This window comes from Mobula hypostoma, chromosome 16, assembly GCF_963921235.1.
Source record: "Mobula hypostoma chromosome 16, sMobHyp1.1, whole genome shotgun sequence".
Taxonomy (NCBI): Eukaryota; Metazoa; Chordata; class Chondrichthyes; order Myliobatiformes; family Myliobatidae; genus Mobula; species Mobula hypostoma.
In genome coordinates, this window is record NC_086112.1 from 63,909,692 (window position 1) to 63,929,843 (window position 20,152).

The window sequence follows — 20,152 nt, forward strand, 5'->3', positions numbered from 1 at the left end:
AGCATTAACATAGTAGTTCCAAAAGTTTTTCTACTAGGACAACAGCAAGGAAGTTCTTCAGAATTGTTGACTGTCAAACGCTCAACCACTGGAAAGACATTAACAAAAACAGCCTAGGTGAGTGACTGCAAAAGACAGACTATTTGTACCTGAGAGAGAGATTTGCTGAGAAGCTGGTAGATGGAATGACTGAAGCAATGGGAAGCAAGTTGCTAAGGCAATAAACCAGTTGTCTTTTGTATATTCTATGCAAGCCCTTTTGACAAAAATGACAATTTCATACAAGATTTTTAAATTAATTTTTATTTAAATTACCACATTTAGAGAACTGTACTAACTGCTGTCATATTAAACAACTGTGCAGCTGTACATTTGAATGATAGATGAAATCTGGCTTACTAGAGATATTAAAATATAAAAATTACTCATTTTACAATTCAGTATGGTGAAGAATTTGATAGATTACTGCATATTTAGGTACCAGAATCAAAATTTCGTCCTTCAATTCATTTGTACTACCATGATTCACCCAGTGCGTTTATAATTTCTCAATATAAATCCTGAAGAAAAAGTGTCAGCAATATGTCATATTTTACATAGAACAACTGTGTTATCATCTGGGCAGAGTATGAAGGCTCTGAATGGGCTTTGACTGGAAAATATCAAAAATACCGCCATAAAATTATAGATCCCTTTATATATGGAGCACAGAGAAATAGGACTGTCAGATATCAGAGCAGGTATTCAATATAACCACCAAAACATAAAGCAGGAGCTGGTCTTTGCACAGAAAGAAGTCAAATGGATTGTTAATTATGAATGTGCAATCCTCTCCAATTGTCTTTCTTCTCTGCAGTCCAATTGGGTGATGTTTTATGACTTGGTGGGGCATTTTTATTATATATACAGTATATAATAAATCATTTAGAACTGTAGAATCTCAACACATTTACATCATAAGGAAATCATCCAAAACAAAATCCAGTTGATACTAAAAAAATACAATATGGTCAGAACCATCCTTTGTGAAATTTGTACAAAACACTGCACTACTAGACCATTGGTAAAAAAATGGCAGAACTGCCTTAAGACATTTAGTGTTCAGCAGTTACATTCCAAAGAATCTCCTTTCCATAAAGCACAGAACAGAACTGGACACTTCATCATTCAAAATGACATAGCACTTGTCCATCCATATTTTCATGTATATCATGTTAATTCTAACCATCTAGGCACACATACAGTTTGAATGTTTACAGTCACACTCCGGACATCGTCATAGTGGTTCAATTCTGTAGAGATGTTGCACTTTTGTTAGATGAAGGGAGGCTCAAAACACTTGCGACACCACTCAATCCTCTTGCAGGGTGGCAAATCGATAGCTTGTGCTACATTCAACTGTTCTTCTGTCAGGCGCTCATATGCTGATCTGTATTCTCTATCGAAAGCATCTGTTTTCACAAATTTCAGGTTAGATGAGGGTGCAGAATTAAATATTATGATCTTGTGTTTTGTTTCCAAAGTTGTTAAAATGGCTGGAAGTCAACAAAGGGCTAGACTAGACTAGACCAGACCAGGGAGGTGGTCAATCAACCGATTGTGCCGGTGTCAAGTCATTAATAGAATTGTCCAATTCCATCCCTCTGTTCTTTTCTTAGGGTTCTCCCCATGTAAATATTTGATTCTCTTTAGAATCTACTTCCAACACTTTCAGGAAAATCATTCCAGCTCACTGCACATTTATAAAGTTTCATGTGAACCTGTTAATAACCTTGAATCCATTTCCGTTGATTACAACCTTTTTGCCATGGAAACACGAGAGTGAACACCTTTATCCATCGCCCCATAGCACTTGCTACTTCAAGGGGGTAAATAATACCTTAATCATTCACTCCACTGAATAGAAGGCCATTCAAGTAAATCTCCTTTGTGTTACTTAAAATTTTTAATGTCCTAATACATAATACCTCTGCTGAGGCAGAATCAGCTCTTCTGCACAACCCCCTTACATTAGTATTCCAATTTCTCTATGAGTAAAATAATACCACTTTTAAAAAACGTAGACTTGTTCTACCACATTCAAAGACATAGTTCAATTTTAAAACAGGATGCATGAACACATTTACTTTCCACTGCCTCTGATTAGATTATTTGCCACATATGCCCATTTTCTGAGGATTCCTCCTGAAGTCAATGTCATCCTTCTCACTGTTTACACTGGAGAAATTGAACCAATTGCACCTGTTGACATTAAGTTTTGTATAATGGCAGTATAATGATATTTTATTAAAAATATAACAACTCTTGGAGCTCACCCTTGTTCGGCATCATCTGGTCTGAAAAGCTGTTTCAAAGACATTCAGGTTTGTTTTTTTTAAAACCAATTTTGTGTCCATGCATTCACTCCCATCTACTTCAAATCTACAAACTAACCTATTGTGTAGTTTGAATGAAATAACTTAAAATCCATTTAAAGAATACTCCCTACACTATTGTTGCTAACTTCAAAAGAGCATTAACAAATTAATCAAATTAATTCATTTTAAATATCTTAGTGACTTTCATTTCTATTCCATACTTATAAAAGGCTAGTCCCTAGTATTATAAGAAAAATGCTTAAAATTACTTTCCCACAAAATTTCACATGGAATTTTATTCTTTGCACAATATTTTAAGTGTACTACATTGTTTGGGTGGCACAAAGGTAAAGCTGTTGTCTGAGTTTGAGGGACCTATGTTCAGTCCTTACCCCATGTGGGCTTTCTCCCACAGCTTGAAGAGGTGCAGATTGACCAATTAAGTGGTTATAGTAATTTACCCCTAACTTATAGGTGAGCGATAGAATCTGAAAAGATTGATAATAACATGGGAGGAAAAAAATGCAGTGGAGCCTGGGCCAGAGAGAGAAAAATGAACCGGTTTGGTCATTGCTGGAGTGGACCTAGTGCTGGATCGAAGCAGTGTTTCATGTTCTCTGTGCTTTGTTTACTTTTTTTCAGTGTTTGCATGATTCCTCCCCCCCCCCCCACAACACACACACACACACACACACACACACACACACTGGGTGCTTGACAGTCTTTGCTGTGAGAGATTTTTAAAATGAGTTTTATTCTGTTTCTTTGTTTTGTGGCTGCCTACAAGAAGACAAGTCCCAAGGTTGCATATAGTATACATACTTTGATAATAAATGTATCTTTGAACTTTGAATAAAATGGGACTGGGTAAGTGCATGCTTCATTATCAGCATGATAGCTCATAGGGCTTCTTTTGGTGCTATATTACTTTGACTCTATGGTGCTATAATTTATGATAAAGGTTTTGAAAGCAATGCAGAATGAATGAATAAATATCTTGCAAACTGGGTAAGATGATCCTATCTTCGAGTACTGCAAATTGCTAAAAGATGCTCAACTTGGATTAGTTAAAGATGCCAGGCAATTTCTTGTACTGGACAATAAAGTGAACCACTTAAACATTGACAGTCTCACCACTTGTCAGGTGCCATGTTACCTTAGGTTTTCATCCGCAAGAGATGCAGATATTTTAAGTTTACTTTTGCTTTACACTTAGAACCAAGTGCTTTGTAGACATTCTGAAGATTTTGCTAAGAAAAAACATTAACATACATTCTGGATTTAATGCAGAAAGTTTCAAGATTGGTTTCAAAGCTTTTGGACAATTAGGAAGTCAATCCTACTTACCAATATCAATATTCTCTCTCCCGAGGGCAACCAAGGAAAGAAACAAAATTTCCCTATACATACTCCTGTAGATAAAGGAAACAACTCCAATGAGTTTCCTACCACTTGTTTGTACTGTATACACTTGGGTTCACATCTTAAAGTCATCAATATGAACTATCCTAGACTTGAGGTAATGTCTGCTTTCACGTTATTCCCAGGTAATATGCAAAAGAACAAGTTACACAGATTGGACCAAAAGTTACCTGTTCTTAGAGATTATATAACAAAATACAGATTTAGGCATAGACAACAGCTCCCAAATTTTCTATTTTGCAAGCAATAATCATGAATATCTAACCTTTGTCGTTTGTTTTCAGGATGTTTGCTGATCTCCTTCAGCAGTAGACACATAGGTCCAAACACATCATTAGTCTGAATACTTCTCACAATAATGTGCAGGGGACTCTTCTCCACCTGACTATCAGGAGTTAATCCACCAATCAAATTTTTATCTGTGGATACACAAGATTAATTTGAGAGATTAAATAGAGGAATGTTAATTTTGAAGACACCATTGAATGTATTTTGTTCCTGCAGTGCACACAAAATTAACCACACAACAAATGCATTTTGAAAATAAGATAATAATCCAAGACTTGGGCCTCAAAGTTCAAAGTACATTAATTATCGAAGTATGTATACAATATACAACCTTGGGATCTGTCTCCTTACAGGGAGCCACAAAACAAAACCTTCAAAAATATTTTTAAAAATATCGTCAAACACCCAAGACGCGGAGAGAAAAAAAAAGCGAAAATCAAAGCAAGCAAATAGCTTCAGAGTTGAAGTTTTACAAACAACACAGAGCCAGACATCACTGCAGCTGGAGCACGCTACAGCCTAAGTTCATCGCAAAGCTGAGTAAACGTTACGAGACCATCGATGCAAAGTCAGGCATCATTGCAGCCAGAGCAGGCCACAACCTCAGTTCAGCGTGGAGCTGAGTAAACGTTGTAGAGCAATAAGCAATACTGTGCCTCGCCTTGATACCCTGACCTTTTCAATCTGGCCTAGTGCTTAAACCATACAAACATCGGGTCATTCCTTGCTCTTGGAGATGCCATATCTCTGCCTTGACCCCACCTCAGCCTCTGCTTGCCTCGATAATGCCTTTCCTGCACCTCTGCCCCCACTTGCCTCGACCATTTCTCACCTGCGCCACTGCTCACCTCTCCATTGTTAGTGTTGATCGTTATTAATAGTGTTAATGTCATTTAGTAGCTTTCTTTGTTTTGTTTTTGCTGGGATCACCATCTTAAAACATAAGCTTAATACCTCTTTGTGCAATTGGATCCTTGGTTTTGTCACTTCCAGGCCCCAGGGAGTTGGGATTGGCAACAACATATTCTCCATGATCTCCATCAGCAGAGGTGCACCACAAGGCTGTGTGCTCATCAGTCCCCAGTCCTCATCAGTGGATCAGAGGTGGAGAGAGTCAGCAACTTTAAATTTCTCAGTGTTATTATTTCAGAAGACCTGTCCTCAGCCCAGCACTTAAGTGCAATTACAAAAAAAAGCAAGGCAGTGCCTCCACTTCCTGAGGAGTTTGTGAAGATTTGGCATGACATCTAAAATTCTGACAAACTTCTATTGATGTGTATTGGAGAGTATATTGACTGGCTGTATTACTGCCTGGTGTCAAAACAGCAATGCCCCTGCATGGAAATTCCTACAAAAAGTGGTGATTATGACCCAGTCCAATGGTAGGGAGGGTAAAGCCCTCCCCACTACTGAGCATATCTGCACAAAACACTGTCACACAACAGCAGCATCCATCATCAGGGACTCCCCACCATCCAGGATATGCTCCTTTCGCTGTTGCCATCAGGAAGGCGGTACAGAAACCTCAGGGCTCACACTGCCAGGTTCTGGAACAGTTATTATCCGTCAACCATCAGGCTCTTGAACCAGAAAGGATAACTTCACTCACCCCCATCCCTGAAATGTTCCCACAACCTATGGACTCACTTTCAAGGGCTCTTTTTGTATTTACACAGTATGTTGTATTTACACAGTATGTTGTCTTTTGTAGACTGGTTGAACACCCATCTTGGTGTGATCTTTCATTTATTCTATTATGGTTATTATTCTATTATGGAATTTATTGAGTATGCCTGCAAGAAAATGAACCTCAGTGTTGTATACGGTGACATACATTTACTTCCGTTATAATTTTACTTTGAACTGCAATAATAATTCTGTGCCCTCCCAAAAATACCAGAACAGACTGGAATTTGAAAATAAATGCAGCAGCAGTGAAATGAATAAAATAAGTAACCCATTACACACACACTCCAATTTACATGAAACCATTAAAAAGGTCCATACTTGTGTTTGTCATGTTGCACATCACTTTTCTGCATTAAAAATGACAGATTTCTAAACGTAGAATTATTTCCATCCACTTGAACTTGCACATTTACATTTAGTTTTGTACAGAAATAATTCTCATTTAATCTGAGAATTTTTTTGCCCATTAACACCAAAATGAGAAGTAATAATTGAGGCTGGGGATGGTGGGGGGGGGGTGTTAATGAGAAGAGGTGGAAGGGATGAAGGGATCAAAGGGGTGGGGGGGGAGTGAGTGAGTTAGACAGCTTGTCACTTACTCCTGTTTCTCCAACGTGTATACAATGGGTCACCAGGCTCTTGATGAAGATTAATGTTATCCCAGAGAAGCTGTATATACACCAATTTGCTGTCCTGTGAAAGATCTGACAGAGACATCTGGAAGGGGAGAAGTATGATAATATTTTACCAAATGAAAAATATTTGCCAGTGAAAATACATATCTATTCTATTTATTTGTACAGAACAATAAAGAAAATTGGAATTATATAAGGGATTACATAAATTTAGAGCAGCAAAATATATAATCTGTAAGGTATTAAAAACTATTTTAAAATAAATTATTTACAAATACCATTTTGCATATTTCTACAAAACATTGTTTTCAGCACCCACACAAACTCCACTCTCTGTCCACTATTGTTCAGACAATACAGGTGTTGGTATAGTAAAGTAGCAAGGTAATTAACTCATGGGAAGATTTCAGTGTTTAATTTTGAAGCATGGCAGAAATATTACAATTCTATTGCCTCATGATCATAAGAAATGAATAATTACTCAGAAGTTACAGTTACAAGCTATTTTTCTGATTCTTAAGTACCCACAGATTGGTCAAGTTAATTAAATGGATGTAGTCAGAAATAATAACAACAGCAACACTAGTAGTACTGGTGGTAATGATCATAAACTCACTGAAACTTTCTGTAGCACATTATCCTTTATTGTACCAGGATCCAAAGTGCTACTTTTATATAACTTACAAAACCAAAATTACATTGGCAACATGCGAATAACTCTGGCTTCAACTCCAAGAGACTGTAAATGCTGGTTTAAACACAATCTGCCGTGTGCCGACAAACTGTGTTTTGTTAAGGTAATATTCATAAACAATCACCTATACGTGTCATTTAACCACATGATCACCAGTCCTTGACATACCTGCATTCCTTTATTACAATGCTCAGAAGTCAGAATGAGTCCAGGCAGGTAGCTTGGCAAGTCTAGCCGTCTGAAATACCAGACAAGGTTCCAGAAAATAATTGGATGCTGGTTAATAAATTTGGAACTGTGTATCACTTGATCTCCCTCATTATCCAACAGAGACTCCAACTCCTTACGCAGTACTAATGGACTTAGATATGGAACAGATACAGGCTTTGGGTTAGGCCTCTTCTGCAGACCCGTAGGATCCTAGAATACAATGCAAAAATGGGCATGGTCAATCCAATCCATACTTTCTTACAAAATATCACTCTCCAGAGAACAAGGGTATAGTCTGGCTTACTAAGTAAAAAAAAAAGAGATGAATCTTCTAAACAAGTAACATCTTTCTGGACAAAGGGATGAGAAATTATATAGAATATGATCAGGCTTCAAGGTGACGTAAATCTAGAAAACTGACTCAGTTAATCTGTATTTGACCTAGCCAATCACAGTACCTTGGGAAACAATTAAAATTGAGACTATGCCAACTCAAACCCAAATTCACATCAAGCCCTTTCGCACATTACTTCCATACAACAAACTTCAAGATCATCTGAGTAGCCACAAACCACCTTGTACAATTTTGCAAACCCCACAAAGCTCTAAAAATTCTACATTCCTCTAATTTTGGTCTTGTGTATTCTATGTTTTATCCATTCTACAATTGCCTTACATTATCTGAGAACTGTGCTCTAGAAATCCCTACTCTAACCCAGCAACTACAAGCCAGTCAGCTTCACCTTGATGATGGAAAGCTATTAAAAACTTTGATTCAGGGCAGGATTAATTGTTGCTCAGAGGAAAATGGATTAATTATAGGAAACCAATACAGACTTGCTGCAGGAAAAAAAAATTGGTTCCATCTTACAGCACTGAATTGGACAGAAAATAAAATCAATAATTCCAGAGTGACACACAAGTTAAAACAAAAAAAAATTGATTTGTGACCCTATTTTAGAAGATGTCCATAATCTGAACCTCATTTTCCTTCCTTTGAATGACAGAATTAAATCAGTTTACTCAAGGAACATTTGGCTTCTTTTGATAACATTTATTATCAAAGAATGTATAAATTATACAACCTTGAGATTGACAGGCAGTAAATAATCTGTTACTTAGCACCAAATGCCATTTCAAATAAAGATTACAATTGAAAATCTTTGAACTGAATGCTTCTGTTTTAAAATTATTAAAACATAATAAATTACATTAATTTTATTTCTACAATTCAATGGCACCAATCTGAAGAAGTCCTATTGAAAAGTTCATTTTATTTTCAAAGAAATAATTCTATTGCATCAATTCTTTTATATCCTTACCACACTTTCATGCAGACTGCTTGGTAGGCTGGTTGTTGAAATACCATGTGCAGGCCGCTGAGACACATCCAAGTTTTGTAGCGGGCCACCTACACTGTAACTTCGGATCAAAGATCCTGTCCGTTGAGGGGCTTCATTACTTCCATTATTTGCCAGTTCGTGAGGACCTTTAGATAAAGCACTGAGCCAAACGGGGTAAAGAAAAAAGTAAATCCTCATATAGGATAGTAACAGAGCATAAAAAGTCATTTGGTTCAGTAGAACTAGAAGTTTCATCAAAATGACAATTCCACTTTATCACTTTCCCAAAATCCATCAATTCCCCCTCTTCACCCACTTTGAAAACTATATGTTCCCATCACCTACTCTGAAAGGGCCGTGCCAAACCCTAACTTAAGGCTACGTCCACACTAGACCGGATAATTTTGAAAACGCCAGTTTCGCATAAAAACGATAGGTGTCCACACCAAGCATTTTTGAAAATACCTCGGTCAGTGTGGACGGAGGGTCAAAACGAAGAGAAAAAGCTTCGCTTATGGATTTATCTGGTCTAGTGTGGACGTAGCCTAAGACAAATACATGCAGAACCAGGCATTCACACCTTATTCCAACTGCCAGGCATCTCATCTGCATATCAAAACTTTCAGATTAAATGTATTTAGCTGTATTTTACTGTTGCAGAAAAAAAACATTTCCCAGAGACTGTAAAACTGGCAATTGACCATAATGAAAGAGGGAAATTTGAAACCCAAAAATCCAAACATTAGAGTGAAAAGGAACAGGGTTGTAATCTCAATCTTTTCCTGAGTGATTACTGGGAATATTGGGAGCAAAATATTCTCTCTGTAATTTCAAGGGATACGTTAGGAATAAAAACACATGCTTTAAACTAGCAAGTGATTTGGAATAAGTGTCCTAGAACATTACAATAAAACAAGGCAAAAGATGTCATCTGCATTTCACTGTAACTACCTTTTATGTTCGGAATTGGTTTCCTTCTGTTCCACAGGAGGCAGTGGTGATTCTTCCATGTTAATAAGATCTGAGGTATCAGAGGCAGAGTCAGTGTTTTGCACAACAGGTTCTGCTGCAGTGGTTACATGCTGGTTGTGCAAACTGTCACCAGACACACTGGATTTCAAATAAAAGCTGACAAAAACAAATATCATGATCTTTAATTTGCATAATTTATGAAAGTGCAAACAGATTTTGTAACTTTAAAACAAAAAAACTTTACTGAGATAAATACCAATTTGGATTTGCCACATCTCATTGTCACAAACAGTTGAAACTAATACACACACCATTACAATTTAAAAAAAGTACATTGTCTTTATCAGAACTCAAAGCAATAGAATCATCATTTTCTTCTGAACATTCAGGTTGCCAGCACACTGAAAATTTCTGCTGCAGATACTCTTGCCTTCTGCATCAAAGAAAGGCTTGGAAAAAATTAAGAACCTTCAGTACTACATACAAGTAAAAAAAAATTAACAGTGCTGTACCTTCCAGTATCTCGCAAGTCCTTAAACTCAATATTTAGCACTGGCAAGAAAGCATTTTTACAAAATGGACAAGTGGTGTTAAGGTTAGAGTCATCTGCACTCCAACCGGACATAATCTCCTCATCATAAACCAAAGCTTCACAGACATGACACTGAGAACAGCTGGACATCAACACCTTTGGAAAGAAAAAAATTGCACAATGATAGGTTAATCAAGTACTACTTTTAAAACTGATATTTCAACTATTTTTGTTACAAAGATTTAGGAATTTAGATTTGGTTGAGAACAGAGAATCAATTGAGGAGTTGTGTTGAATTACAATTTTAAAAAAATCTACAAATTTGTCAGCAAATAAATGCAGATTAAAATTACTTTCAAACATCAAATTCACAGCACACTACCACAACTGGCTAAAATGGAAGGAGTTTCACTGAAGGTAACAGATAATTTTATATGGCTGGAGTTTCACCCAAGACCTAATATATGCCACTTTCCTGAACTTACTCAATTTTAAATTACTTGTTGCTAGGATTTCTAGAAGCCCTCCCTAGTTAGTGAAGGAAGTTTCATTCCTAAAGACCTGTAATTATGCAGAAATTCATATGGCAGGAGCTACCATAAAAACAACTCATGATGGATACAATCTGCCAGGTATGGTGAAAAATGAGTCAATTTCTTCTAGAAATCAAAAGCAAACTTCATTGTTTTGACAAGCTGAAACACACGTGCCATAACCTACGGCCATTATTACCCAATGGAAGAGCACATGTGCACAAGAGCTCATTCTTGCTCAATGTGAACAACTTATTCGTAAAACTAGCTCCTTTCCAGAAACTCAATCTAAAATATTTAAATGTGGCTCATGTTTATGAACTCCTCTTGATCTCCAAATGAATTCCCTACCCCTCAGTGAAGCAAGCAAAAACTATTAAGCAACAAAAAAAAAAATCCTGTTGTAGAAAAGTCGTTTTGTACACGTTTGCAAGTTGGGAGTTTGTTGCATGACTGAATTCTCAGAAAAAGGCAACACACTATTAAACATGACAGCCTGAGAGCTCAACAACACAAATAGTTAATAACATACACACTTGAGACACATTACGTACAACTGGTAGAATCAAATTTGAATGCATGCTTGAAATCCAAAATGAAGCCAGAAAAATTTTGAAATATTCAGCTGATCAGGTTGCACAATAAATTATATTTCAGTTTTCCTAATTTCAAAGAATGATTATTTCTCCCATTCATGCATACTTTCAACAATTGTTGAGCTTTTTGCAAAGACACAAAATATTGGAGGAACTCAGAACTGGGATGAAGGGTCACAACCTGAAAAGTTCAGCAGTTCATTTCGCTCTCTAAATGCTGCCTGACCTGCTGAGTTCCTCCAGCATGTTAGTTTGTGTTGTACTTCCTGTTCCATTTTTGCTTTACACCATTGCTGCTTCTTCAATTCATCTTTTCTGCTTCCTCCTCACTTCCGCATACCCAAAACTGTTTCCCACAACCACTCCTCCTACCCAAATTCTCCCAGTTTTCTGAAACAAATAGCCAACTTCAAGCATTAATTAATTCTTTCTCTAGAGAACCATATGGTCAAAAATGAACTGTTTCCCCTTCAGTTCGAGAGTGTCCAAGGCAGCTCAAGTCTTCTATGGGATCCACTAATTGCCATGTGAGGGCGGTGACTTCGATGAAACGAGTGGGTGAGTTGCTTTGCTCATCATACACTCCTTTTACCATTTGCATTTGGCTTCTACATGCTCCTGGAGAGATTCCAAACATCTTTACAGATGCTTCTGTCAGATCATGAATTGTTAGCCCTGAAATTTCCATAAGTCTATATTTTTTTCTCCTTAAGGCAGCTTTGAAAATGCCCTTGAAACTTTCGCTCTGCTTTTCTGGAAGCTACGTACCATGACGGCACCCAAAACAGGATTGTACATTTTGGGAATCTCATGTCAGGCTTGTGATGATGCAGCCCAGCCATGAGCTACTTGAGTGTAATCAGAATCTCAACGCTGTAAGACCGTGGCTGGAAAGATGACAACACGGATTTAGAATCAGAATCTGAATCAGGTTTAATATCTTTTCTTTTTAAATCTTTTTATTGAGTAAGTATACAAAAAAGGTAAGCCATATAAACATTAATACAATGTTAAAGTATAATAAAATTCCAAAAGATAACAATACCAAAAAGAAAATACTACAAACAATGTAATTTAAGCATAAGAAACCAAGATAACATAATAGTATACTAGATTTTATATATATCAATGGAAAAAAAGAAAAAAAAACCCCCAAAAAAAACCCACCGTGCAACTAACTAAAAGCAAAGCAAAGCAATGGGCTAACTTGAAACCAAACAGAGTTAAACTTAAAATCACGTCCTCAATCCCGACCTCCATTAAAACAGTAAAAAAAAACAGGAAGGGTAAATATTACATTAAATGAAAATATCGAATAAAAGGTCCCCAAATCTGTTCAAATTTAAATGAAGAATCATAAAGGTTACTTCTAATTTTCTCCAGATTCAAACATAAAATCGTCTGAGAAAACCAAAAAAAGGTAGTTGGAGCATTAAGCTCTTTCCAATGTTGTAAAATACATCTTTTCGCCATTAAAGTAAGAAATGCAATCATTCTACGGGCTGAAGGGGAAAGATTACTAGAAATTTTAGGTAGTCCAAAGATAGCAGTAATAGGGTGAGGAGAGATATCTATATTTAATACCTTAGAAATAATATTGAAAATATCTCTCCAAAAAGTTTCCAAAGTAGGGCAAGACCAAAACATATGAGTTAAAGAGGCTATCTGCCCCGAACATCTATCACAGAAAGGATTAATATGCGAGTAAAAACGCGCTAACTTATCTTTGGACATATGTGCTCTATGAACCACTTTAAATTGAATTAGGGAATGTTTAGCACAAATAGAGGAAGTATTAACTAATTGTAAAATCTGCCCCCAATCATCCACAGAAATGGTAAGCCCCAATTCCTGTTCCCAATCTACCCTAATCTTATCAAATGGAGCTTTCCTAAGTTTCATAATAATATTATAAATCATAGCCGATGCACCTTTCTGACATGGATTAAGGTTAATTATCGAATCTAAAATATATATAGGAGGAAGCATTGGAAAGGAAGAAAGTATAGTACTTAGGAAATTTCTAACTTGTAAATATCTAAAAAAATGTATTCTTGATAAGTTATATTTATTAGATAATTGTTCAAAAGACATAAGGGAACCATCTAAAAATAAATCCAAAAACCGTAAAATACCCTTAGTCTTCCAAGTTTGAAAAGCGCGATCCGTAAAAGAGGGAGGAAAAAATATGTTACAATGGTTATAGAATCATAATCACATTTAATCACTGAAGGAATGAGACGAGAATCAATAAAAAAATAATCAATTCTTGAATAGGAATGATGAACATGTGAAAAAAAGGAAAAATCTTTTTCCTGAGGATGCAGAAAACGCCAAATGTCCGTCGACCCAGAATCAGAAAGGAAAAAATTAATCAAATTTGCAGATTTATTAGGTAAAGTCCGTAAAGGAGCCGAACGGTCCAAAGCTGGAGATAAACAGGTATTAAGATCTCCGCCCCAAATCAATGAAAACTCGTTCAAATTAGGAAACTGATCAAACAGTGATTTATAAAATTCCGGACAATCCATATTAGGAGCATAAACATTAACCAAAACTACTTTTTTATTAAATAGTAAACCACTAACCAATAAAAATCTACCATTCGGATCAGAGATAATATCCTGTTGTATAAAAGTAACTGAGGAATCTATAAAAATAGAGACGCCTCGAATCTTAGCATTGGAGTTCGAATGAAATTGTTGTCCCTTCCAGAATTTGAAAAAACGTAGTCTGTCCCCCCTCCGTACATGGGTCTCTTGTAAAAATAAAATTTGTGCTTTAAGTCTCCGGAACACTTTAAAAACTTTTTTTCTTTTAATAGGATGATTAAGACCATTAGTATTCCAGGAGACAAAATTAATAATAGACTCCATAAATCCTAAAGTCAACCCACAACAAGGAGGGTTGACAATAGGCGCGACCCACAAACCTGGAGAGGAAACAGAACATACAAAAGATACCGGGGGAAAGGACGCAACCAGTACTTCAATAATGTATATAGCCCAAAGAAAAACAAACTAAAACGTGAAGCCCCTCCCACCACCCCCCGCCCCAAGACCCCAAGGCAAAATCTAAAGCAGACCCGCCAGAAAGAAGCAAGCGCTAAAACTACCCCCATGACTTCCGGTATACGCTCCCTAAAAAAAAGGTATAAATATGAAAAGGATCAGCTAATTGTAAAACAGTAAAAAAATAAGTAAAAAAAAAGTTAGCTCAATTAGAATACACACAGAACAGAACAAAAGCCGGAAAATATATATTAAGAAAAACCACAATAAACCTCAAACTCATGAATAGACACAGCAACAAAAAAAAAATAGGATTATTAACATAAAGTGATTATAAAAAGCAAAACAGAATAAAATTTAAAAAAAAACTACAAAATTTAAGGCCACACAGGAAATACGTAAGATGACAAAAGGGAAGTAACCACCCAGAATCCCCTGGGAAAAGAAAGAAATGACGCAGTTAAAAAGAAAGTTTAGCAGCCATATTAAGAAATCAAAAGTAAACTTTTCTGCCCAAATAGGGCACAGAAAAGTTAAAACCAACCAATTCACAGCCTCCGATCAACGGAGAAAATTAAAAAAAAGGCAATTAAGATGTTGAAGATGAAAGTTGATCCAGATAACTCTGGGCATCCGATGGAGAATCAAAAAAACGAAGGGCTCCATCTGACATGCGAATCCTTAGACGTGCAGGGTACTGCAGCGCTGGTCTTAAATCCATCTTATAGAATTCCGACATCACGGATCTGTAACGGACCCGTTGGTCCCAGATTGGTTTACTGAAATCTTCCACAAATCGGAACTTAAGATCCGAAAAATCAATGAAACCTTTAGATCGAGCGAATCGAAACAGTCTCTCCTTGTCTTGAAAGTAATGAAAACGTAAGATAACATGCCTAGGTCTATCTGACCTAGACGAGTATGATGGGATTCTGTGAACACGATCCAGTAGCGGTGGTTGGTCAGGAAATACAGTAGGGAATGCATCTTTTAAAAGCTGAGAGAAATATTTCATGGGGTTGTTAGCTTCTACGGCTTCCCTCACGCCAATCATTCGTAAATTCTGCCGTCGCATTCTAGATTCCAAGTCAGAGTTTTTAAAAGTCAAAAAGTCAAGTTTCTTCTTCATTACATTGTTTCTTCGATTTTCCCCATCTTAAGCTCACTTTGTTGCGCGGATTTTTGAAGATCAGATATAGCCGACTGATGTTCCGCAATACATGTTTGCATCTTATCAATTAAATCGGCAATTTTCTGGAAATTAGTTGAGATCTCCGTATGAATCAGGTCTTTAACAAAGCGTGCAATTTCCGTACGAATCATCTCCCTAACAGAGGTTGAAATTTCCCTCTGAATTAACTCCGATATCGCTTTCAAAGTCACCGGTGATTCAGTCGGGGGGAGATCCGTAGCTTTCGGTTTAACCGGAGGTTTACCATCCTTGCCGTTTTTCCCGTTCTTAGACATAGCAGATCTAAGTATCTTCCAATTGTCAGAGAATTCAGTTTAATTCAAAGTATTGTAAAAATTGATGCCTTAATGGTTAATTAAAGTGTAGCTGACCATAGAGAAAAAAAACTCAGAGGTAATGGAGCGAGTCAAGAACGCGACTTCACTCCATGAGCGCTACCGGAAATCTCCCTGAATCAGGTTTAATATCGTCGGCACATGTTGTAAAATTTGTTAACTTTGTGGCAGCAGTACAATGCAATACATGATATAGAAAATAGTTGAATTACACTAAACACATGTATTTAAATAGTTAATTTAAAATTGGTACAAAAACAAAAATTAAAAGAAAGTATTGAGGTAGTGTTCATGGGTTCAGCGTCCATTTACAAAACAGATGGCAATGGGGAAGAAGCTGTTCTTGAATTGCTGAGTGTGCCTCTTCTGGCTTCTGTGCCTCCTTTCTGATGGTAACAATGAGATGAGGGCATGTTCTGGGTGGTAGGGGTCCTTAATGTCAGACTCTGCCTTCCTGAAGCACCGCTCCTTGAAGATGTCTTGGATAGTACAGAAGCCAGTACCCATGATAGAGCTGACATATTACAACTTTCTGTAGTCCACAATTTATCCAATAAATACCGAAGATTTTACAAACACTGATCATACTTCACCAGTGCTTTCAAGTGCCTAATGCAAGTTATGTCTCCAATTCAAACAGGAGGGCAAGGATCACTGTCGTTCTCTAGACCACAAGCTCAGTATTGGGCCTGAGATCTTGGCCTTCACAAACATTTCTTCAGGCAGCTGAGGGCGATCTCCAGGCCAAAGAGGATGTTGATTTTATCACTAGTATCTCTTCTCAGCTGCCAAGAAAGTGATTAACACTGACCATGGTCCCAACACAGATGTCCATTGATAGAGTTGGTGTTCTGTGGTAGCACATATTAGTCAAAGACCTGCACTACCTTCATTTTCTCACTTTGTCAAAGAATTCAGGGAGGGGGATATAAAAACCATACAAATTCCAGAGGTGCAGTTTAGCTTGGAAGGATTTAAGGTAGATAAATTCCTAAGGCCTGACATCTCACAGGAGGCCAAGAGAGGAAATTGCTGGGTTCTTACAAACACATTTCTAAATCTTCATTGAGCACAGATGAAGTACTAGGTGATTCGTTGACAGTAATCATGGTGCCTTTATCCAAGAAGGGCAGCATTAGCAATGAAGCAACTAAAATTAGGCCACTTATAGTCATACTAACAAGAATCAGTCTTCAAATGTCAGCAGTAATTGGCCTTGAAATTACACAGACTGTAGAGAAATCGAACACGCAGTCTGTGAAAAAGCCAGTTTACTGGCCCAGGGATTGTTACTCTGATAGTGCAGCTTTGCTCAAACCCCACCTGTACTGACACCTAATCAATGATGGGTGCACAAAAACCATTGGTTGCATGCCATTATGGAGGAGGACGATGATAATTGACCATATTTTTGACAAAGATCCTCTATCCCAGAGTATTATCGAATCTAGACCAATGGGGGTTTAGAAGAGGAGGCAGATACATTTTTGAAAGACCAGGGAATTAAGGAACTGGGACTGAAGAGATAAGGCAAGGTGCAGATAACCTGTGAATGGTGGGAGAGGCTTGAAAGTCCAAGCGGCCAAATCCTGCTTCTATTCATTTATTAGAAATACTGTGCAGAACGGGCCCTTCCAATCCAACAAGGTATGCCATCCAGCAACCCACCTACCTAACATGAGCCTAATCACAAGACAATTCCGAATGACCAATTAACCTACTAACTGGTACGTCTTTGGATTGTGGGAGCAAACTGGAGCACCTGGAGGAAACCCATGCAGTCATGGGGAGGAGATAAACACTCGTTAAAGATTCTCACTGGTATTGAACTCTGAACTGTGACATCCCAAATAGTAATAGTGTCGCACTAAACACTACACTACAGTGGCTCTTATGGTCTTGTTGCATTTCTGTCCTCCTTTTTGTTAAGTCTTTGTGTTTTAAGTGGTGTTTTTAGTCCATGAACACAACATATTTTCAACTTACTGCCTCCTAAATTTCTGCTTTGATCTTATTATTAGATGCTGTCTGGCTTAAGTACTTCCAAGATTTTGCAACACAAATTAATCTGACAACTCAATGACTATTTGGATTTAGGCATGACATTACATATTCAGTCCAGAGATTATAAACCAGTCTTGCCAGAGCTAATGCAAATGGCTGGTTTAAGAAAATAACTTGAAGAACAGTTTTAAATAGGAAAATAGTAAAGCACTAAGGATTCATTATTACAGTTTTCTTTACTGAAATGACTTCATTTCTTACATCCTTCACATACACGAGAAGTAAAAATCTTTACGTCACATCTCTGTCTGAATGTGCAATTCATTGTAATTTGTAATAAATAGCATGCACTACAGGACAATCAATTTAGCATAGAAATACAATTTATCAGCATTGATTCATCAGTCTGATGGCCTGGTGGAAGAAGCTGTCCCAGAGCCTGTTGGTCCTACCTTTAATGCTGCAGTACCTGGGGTGTATGGGGCGTCAGGGAGGGGTAGCACCTCTGGTGGGGGAACAAGTCGCGCCCCTTTCAGGGCGGGTTGTCCACCTTTGGTGCCCACCTGGAACTCAGTTCTCACCTGTGGCTCCCCATCGCTGTTTGCATGCGACAGCGGCCACACCCCGGGCAACGGCTTTGACAAGCCGACTAAACCAGGTGAAGGTAGCTGACGGGTCTCAAACCCTCGGTGAGATAGGGAGTTGTCTATCCCAGCATGTGAAGACAGACCCCAGCGGATTGAGCGGACAGATCAATGGAAGGTCCAACGGTCAAGAAGGCGGTCTCTGCAAGCGTCATGGAACGCGTAGAGCACAAGACACAGAAGATGTCCCGGTTATCCACTGCGCCTAGTCCCATCTCCAGCCGTCTCAACTCTCGTCTTGCCACTAGATCAAGATGGGAATTGGGAAGAGAGAGTGAGGCTGACGCTGCGCAACTCTCCCTCACCCAAATCCAAATCAAGCGCTAGTCTTGAAACCATCAAAGCCAGCTGGTGGCGCAGTGACATCAGCGCCGGACTCCAGGAGCAAAGGTTTCCGAGTTTGAATCCAGTTGAGCCGCTCCCGGGCACGCTTTCCATCCGTGCCAGGGTGAGTGTCGAGATAGCAACTCGACCTCATAAAAAGTACTAATGGTGTTGAGGTCTTCATCGATGACCATGGACGAACCTTACCATTTCCTAGATGGTAACAGCTGGAACAGTTTGTGATTGGGGTGACTCAGGTCCTCAATGATCCTTTGGGCCCTTTTTACACACCTGCCTCTGTAAATGTCTTGAATAGTGGGAAGGTCACATCTACAGATGCACTGGACTGTCCACACCATTCTCTGTAGAGTCCTGTTATTGAGGGAAGTACAGTCCTCATACCAGGCAGTTATGCAGCCCGACAGGACGCCCTCAATTGTAACTCTGTAGAATTTGACCTTGTAGGACCCTGTAGTCCTTAGGATTTGGGGACTCGTGCCAAACTTCTTCAATCTTCTGAGGTGAAAGAGGTGCTGTTGTGCTTTTTTCACCATATAGCCGGTATCTTTGGTGATATCTATGCTGAGGAACTTACAAGCTGTTCACCTTCTTAACCCCGGATCCACTGATGTCAATAGGAGTTAGCCCATCTCCATGCCTCCTTTAGTCCACAACCAGCTCCTTTGTTTTTACAACATTGAAGGAGAGATTGTTTTCTTGACACCACTGTGTCAGGGTGATGACTTCTTCTCTGTAGGTCCTTAAGCAACCCCTCAGAGCATTTGCTTATTATTGAGATGAGTGTGACAGGAGAGCAGTCATTCAGACATGTTACCTTGGTCTTTTTAGGTATAAGAACAATGGTGGATACTTTGAAGCAGGAGACCACTCTATACTGCAAGAAGGAGATTAAAAATGTTATTATTTGAGATAAAGCCAATCAATGTAGTACTGTCAGCAAATTTAATTAGCAGATTGGAGCTGTGAATGGCGACGCAGTCATGGGTATACAGAGAGCGGGGGGGGCGGGGGCTTAGGACACAGCCCTGTGGGGCTCCTGTGATGAAGGTCAGAGGTGAGGGAACCCACTCTTACCACCTGCCAGCAATCTGACAGGAAGTCCAGGATCCAGCTGCATAAGGCAGGGTAAAGGCCAAGGTCTCTGAGCTTCATGTCAAGCCTAGAGGGAATTATAGTATTGAATGCTTAACTGTAGTCCAAGAACAGCATTCTCAGATAAGCGTCCTTCTTCTCCAGATGTGTAAGGATGGTGTGTAAAGATGTGGCTATTGCGTAATCTGTCAATCGGTTGTGTCGCTAGGCAAACTGTAGGTGGTCCAGTGTAGGCGACAGCAGGCTGCAGATGTACTC

The 20,152-nt window shown here is 38.3% G+C and overlaps 1 protein-coding gene across 2 annotated transcripts in view; it reads right to left on the minus strand.

Moving 5' to 3' along the window:
• Positions 1–287: 287 nt before the first annotated feature.
• Positions 288–20,152, minus strand: part of dennd4c (DENN/MADD domain containing 4C) — a 177,723-nt gene continuing 157,858 nt past the window's right edge. For both annotated transcript variants that reach the window (XM_063069024.1, XM_063069025.1), the window contains exons 26-33: positions 10,123–10,298; positions 9,590–9,766; positions 8,618–8,798; positions 7,254–7,505; positions 6,356–6,473; positions 4,045–4,198; positions 3,705–3,769; positions 288–1,451 (exon numbers count right to left, since the gene is read on the minus strand). In XM_063069024.1, the coding sequence (XP_062925094.1) occupies positions 1,315–1,451; positions 3,705–3,769; positions 4,045–4,198; positions 6,356–6,473; positions 7,254–7,505; positions 8,618–8,798; positions 9,590–9,766; positions 10,123–10,298 (1,260 nt within the window). In that variant the 3' untranslated portion in view covers positions 288–1,314. The remainder of the gene's footprint in view (positions 1,452–3,704; positions 3,770–4,044; positions 4,199–6,355; positions 6,474–7,253; positions 7,506–8,617; positions 8,799–9,589; positions 9,767–10,122; positions 10,299–20,152) is intronic.